Here is a 6,000-nt window from a genome sequence, read left to right on the forward strand (position 1 = left end):
CATGCTGTTCACAGATGACGCTGCTGTAGTGTCACACACAAGACCAGCTTCAAAAACTGCTGGATCAGTTCTCCAAAGCGTGCAAGGACTTTGGGCTTTCTGTCAGCCTAAAGAAGACAAATGTACTTGCTCAGGACGTTGCTGACCCTCCATCAATCAGCACTGACAACTATACGTTAGAGGTCGTCCACAAGTTCGTTTACCTCGGGTCCACCATCACTGACACCCTGTCATTGGAGTCTGAGCTAAATAGGAGGATCGGAAAAGCAGCCACAACTCTGTCCAGACTCAGCAAGAGAGTGTGGAATAACATCAAGTTGTACACCCACACCAAAATGCAAGTCTACAGAGCCTGCTTCCTCAGCACCCTCCTTTATGGCAGCGAGTCTTGGACCCTGTATGCCCTCCAGGAAAAGAGGCTGAACGTCTTCCACTTGCTCTGCCTCAGGCGCATCCTTGGAATATCGTGGAAGGACAGAGTGTCCAACACCGCCATCCTTGAGCAAGCTGGAATCCCAACCATGCACACCCTCCTCAGGCAGCGGTGGCTCCGCTGGCTTGGCCATGTCCACAGGATGAATGATGGAAGGATCCCAAAAGACATCCTGTATGGCGAGCTAGCCTCTGGCAAAAGACCTCCTGGACGCCCCCAGTTGCGCTACAGAGATGTTTGCAAGAGGGACCTCAGGGAGGTAGACATCGAGCCGGACAGTTGGGAGGAGCTGGCAGACGATCACAGCAGATGGAGGCAGGAACTACACAAGGGCCTTCAGAAGGGTAAGATGAGGATCAGACAGCTAGCAGAGGAGAAGCGAGCCCACAGAAAGCACAGCAAGGACCTGCCAGACACCCATTACACATGCAACAGATGCAGCAAGGACTGTCACTCTCGTGTGGGCCTTCACAGTCACAGTCAATGCTGCAAATGATGATCCCAGATGGAACTATGAAGGGCGTGATCCATAGTCTACATAGACTGAAGGATGCTACTACTACTACTATCTTGTCTGTTAGATAGTCTCCACCGGGGTTCCCTCTGATTTTTTCCATGTGCGCACTGAAGCATGTGTGGATGGGCACCACCAATAGAACACATGCTTCCCACCGTGGGCGGCACCTGAATCTCTCCTGGGCAGCTGTCCAAGGGCTCAGGTTACAGGGAACACTGATCTTCACCTTGAAGTGCTTGCAGTGTACTGGAAAGCACCCAGCACAGTGGTCTTTTTTTTTTTTTCCCCCTCAGTTGAGTTCTGCTGTACAGACAAATAGCGATCATGAGGAGCATGCGCATTGTACAGTTGAATCCTTAGGCACTTCAGTGGCCCGAAAGCCATTAGCCTTTTTAGATTGCTCATTCTTCGGGGGAGGACTGTTTTCACCCGTAGGGCACTTGGGAGCCAATTGCAATCCAAGTGGGGAGTGGAAGAGAGGCAGGAAAGGGGGTGGCCCTTTCAGGGATGAAAAGGTCAAACATCAGATTTGGTGGTGGTCCTGTCTCATACATTTGGCAGCCATTAATGAGTAAGTGCCAAACGTCAAACTCAAACTCTCAGAGGGGTCGCTTCACAAATAACAATCGGTCCTGGAGCACCATAAAGACTAGCAAACTTATTGGGTCATGAGCTTTTGAGGGTAAGACCCACTTCTTCAGATGTCATTAGGTTTTACCCATGAAAACTTATGACCTATAAATTTGTTAGTCTTTACGGTGCTACAGGTCTGCATGTTTATTGATGGGTGCACAGAAATGAGTGTTTCCTTCAGTCACTTGTCCTATTGCAAGCGTAGATATTGTATTCGATGCCAGACGTTTGGCTAGTGGCATTCTCTCTGAATGTCATTAGAGGAAAAGCGGAGTGGTTTTTCCTTGCTGTGATAAGTAAGGGAGGCCTTGTTTTCTGGCGGTCTGATCATACAACTTTCTGCTTTCTGGTGTTCAAATTTCCAGGGCCTTGAATGAAAACAAGCGAGGGACCAGTGAGGATGAACAGCTGAAGGAGAACTCGGAGGAGAATGTTAAGGTACCATCAACAGAAGAAAAGGAAGGCAGTGAGGAAATGGTGGTGGACTTTTCCCACAAGAATGAAACTGCAGTCCTGGGTGTGGCTGCTGAGAAATCTCTCCAAGAGAACACAGAGGCCAAAAACGAATAAGCATTTGGTGTGATTTTAATTAACCTACTTGAACAGTGATGAAAGGGTTAGGGGGGGTGGGGGTGGGCTGAAGGAGGAAACAAAGCTGCTTTTAGGACTGAATGATCTATTTTCAAAGCACTGGTACCTGTGTGAGTGTGTGTATATTAAAGTTATTTAAATGATGGAATAAGTGGCTCCATTACATCACTGCATCTTTTCTTCTGAATTTTGACAATGGGAAGTTACATTCATCTTGGACTAAGGAAGCAACTTCCCGTGTTCCTACATTACACAACGTGCTTTGCAATGGAGACTTGGATTGTCTGAGGACAGAAGCATCGCGAGCGTGGAAGAAGGGGGGCAGGGATGACTTTTTGGCGCACAAATTTCCGTGCGTTTTTCTAGTTTTAATACCTTACGCTTTTCCAGACTGAATGCAACTGCTTTAGAAAAAGAAAGGATTAAAAAAAAAAACTGCTTTGCTTAAAACAGTCACCTGTTTCTTAGTACCTCAAAATTAACCAAGGGAAAATCTCTGCATTTGTCAGTACTACCTGTTGTCGTTGTGGTTAAATGTAGAGAGACTGCTGGCTGAGATGGTGAATGGAGGAAGGAAAAAAAAAGTTTTAAAGAAAGGAAAACAAATTGTGCTTAAAATCCCATTGTGGGTTTTATTTCTTAAAATACTGTGATTTTTTTAATTATTTTAGTAAAAAAAAAAACAAAAAAAAAAGAGAGAGAGAGAGAGAGAGACTTTAATTCCTAGATAACTGTTTGTGAATTGTCATCCTTTATTCCAGGTAAGCTGTTTGTTAGTATTCAACTATAATTTTAGGGTTTGATAGATTCATGTGACTGATTGTGCGGTTTTGTTTGCCACATTTGTTTTCTATCCGCCTGAGGTGTTACAAATACAGCACAATTGAGTTTCTCATGTAAAACGATTTCTTTTTTCAAGGGGGGGAGGGGAAAAGGAAACTTGTTCTCGTGAACATTTTTTTTTAAACAGACAGAAATAACAAAGACGTTTAACTTTTTTAAAAACAAATTTAATCTAAAGAACCAAACTTATGGCACAGCTATGCAGCCGGGGGACCAGCCACTGAAGTCCTCGTAACCATTCTGTTGCTTGTCAGATAAACATCGATCAGTCTCATGCCAGTAACTTTGCGTTAAGATTGGCTGCTTTTTGTAGGTGGAGTGTGTTCTTTTTATCTTTTTGTTTTCGTGTGGTGGGGTGGGGGAAGGGAGTCTTTGACAACGCACGTTTTTTGCAAGGAGAGGTAAAATAGTTACGTACGACACGGAGCTTGAATCTGGCTCGAGTCAAGATGGAAGTTGCTATTTTTCCCCTTCCTTAGCACGGGTGGGGGGAAGCAGCATAGAATAAATAGGAATCTACAGCCAAGGAGAAGGATCCTGCACTTTTGTTTTTTTTCCCAGCTGTGATGAAATGCCCACTGAAGTCAATGGGAGTCAGTCTGAGTAAGGAGGAGAGGATCCAAGCCCATGGAAGGTTCTGACCGTGAACAAAAGTTTCTTTCCAAAAAGTAGAAAGTACTTGACTGAAACCTAGTTTTAGAAATGCATGTGTCTCTTTGTTTGTTTTTTTTTTGTTTTGGGGGGATGTATTGGGTGGGAGGGGAAGAGATCGGAAGCTGGTGAGAAGACCACGTCCCACGGAGCTTCACATGAAATTGTTGGCAAAACTGTTGCATTTGTGGAAGGAATACGTGCTAATGGAAAAGCAAGGTGTTTTTGCTTTTAAGGATCCATCTTTTGGGGGGTTTCTTTGGAGGTGGGAGGGAGCAACGTGGAAAAACACAGCAGAGAAACAAGTATAAATACACATTTTGTGTCTGTATTTTTTTTTTTCAAATTGGCCTCATTTCAAGTGTATTTAAACAGTTCCATACCTGGATTGGGTGTTTGTAATGGTTACCAAAAACGAAAAAAGGAAAAAAAATGAAATAAATGATTGTGACATGCTTTTATCACTACTTTATTTTTCAAATAACATGTAAATATTGTAATCCATTGGACTTTGTTTTGCTAACCTGTTAATAAAAAATATGGGACCATTATCCTTTTAACAAGCCTAAAATGTCATATATTTCTTTTTTCTCTCTTCCCTCCCCCCCCACCCCATGTATACCTGATATATTGTGGACACCACATTTTAGATGCATTATTATGAATTCTGTTAACTGTAATGATGACATAGAATTGAAAATAACATTTTTTCATTGTTTAATTTATACAGAGGACTTTTTCAGACTTTGACAGAAGGAAATAAATAGCAAAATGCTAACCCTTCGACTCCAACACTCAGTGTTTCCTGATTTTAAATTACTGCTTACTGACGGGGGAGAAGGGAGATCTGGAATTGTTGCACTGGTGGGTTTGGGTTTTTTTTTAAGGAAATTAAAATGAATAAAGACTTTTAAAAATATGCGTGTGTTGAGTTCTATTGTAGCACTTTTAATGGCCCCCGTTGCTGTAGTTCAGGTTGAACCTCTTCCCTCCAGCACCCGCAGAGCGAGAGACAAGAGAATTTGTCGGCCCATGGGAGGTCAATGTTTTCTAGCATGTTACCAACACTTCCACTGTTTACAGGGCTTGTAGAATACATTTAGGTGTAAATTACAGCTAAATAACAGCACAGAACAATAAGAGCCAGGACTGGTGGCTGTAAGCAAGCTTTATGGAACCACACGAAACATGGCTACACCTGTCATAAGTGGTTGTCCAGCTGACTAAAATCAAGCTGGGTTACAGATGTTGCTGGACGAGAGAATTGCAGCTTAGAGAGGTTCAGCTTGTATCTGTCCTGTTCAATATCTGAAGACCTTCAGATGGTTAACTGATTTTGCACTTTACCTTGGGTAAATAGGATTTCAACAAGTTGTGGCTGAGCCTTGCATGCTTGGATTTCTGCTGAGAATCTAAAAAGGACTTGGTGTGGGTGACTGAAGACTGATCCAGTATCTGCTTTTCCTGAGCAGCCACAGATCTTAAAGTGCATTGGAAATAGATGGTAAATGTCCATTTTTGGGGCTGGGGCGTCCATGTGTCAAGCTGATCCTTCTCCCCTTTTCATTCCAGGAGTTCTTTTGATTCATTGGGAGCCCAGAATAGGGCTGATTGCATGGGTGTGAAATAGGAAGGTAACATCCTTTTTATTTTAAGCAGTTGCATAGTAAGTTTAACTGATTAAATGGGGGCGGGGAGAACAGTGGCTGCTCAGGCCAGGCTTGAGAGACCCTGCCTGCAACACACTTAGAACCACGGTGGGTCAGGGCTGCCGTGGCTGGCTGTGCATGCTCCAGGCCACCCATAACAAGGCCTGCTCTGGAGTGCCCTCTGTCTGCTGTTGGCATGACCCTGTTCTAGCCCCTATGTGTTAACTAACTGGTAAATCTCATCAGTTTAGGGCGAGCCTTACTGGTTAACCACTAACCAAGTGTTAAATCCAAATGTTAACTAGCACCAAAACTCTGATAATCTGGTGTCAGTGTAGGTACCCTTCTTTTTAGGCATTTATATTGCCAAGATCAGAATAATTTGGGGGCTGAAATTCATTGTGCCTTGAGCTATAGACAACAAAATAAAACATCTAAGGATTTCTGTCATTATCTTTTTAGGTGCATTTTGGAAAATTCTCATTTGATTTGTAGATTTTATTTTATTTTATTTTATTTACAGCATTATGTAAACTCTTACCTATTGCATCCCATTGCTAACCTGAATTTGTAAAAATAATAGTTTTCCCAGGGGTGTAACACTAATAGCAGCTACTTTGTTAATGTAGTAAGTGACTGGGAGACACATTCTAGTATTGTGTTACATTAGTATCAAGTTGTAA

General features: G+C 43.0%; 1 protein-coding gene across 6 annotated transcripts in view; it reads left to right on the forward strand.

Moving 5' to 3' along the window:
* ZNF462 (zinc finger protein 462) overlaps positions 1 to 4,460 on the forward strand; it is a 113,313-nt gene extending 108,853 nt beyond the window's left edge. For all 6 annotated transcript variants that reach the window (XM_074994627.1, XM_074994628.1, XM_074994626.1 and 3 more), the window contains one exon: positions 1,949 to 4,460. In XM_074994627.1, coding sequence (XP_074850728.1) covers positions 1,949 to 2,153 — 205 coding nt within the window. In that variant the 3' untranslated portion in view covers positions 2,154 to 4,460. The remainder of the gene's footprint in view (positions 1 to 1,948) is intronic.
* Positions 4,461 to 6,000: the final 1,540 nt, after the last annotated feature.

Source organism: Carettochelys insculpta, chromosome 5 (genome assembly GCF_033958435.1).
Source record: "Carettochelys insculpta isolate YL-2023 chromosome 5, ASM3395843v1, whole genome shotgun sequence".
NCBI lineage: Eukaryota > Metazoa > Chordata > Testudines > Carettochelyidae > Carettochelys > Carettochelys insculpta.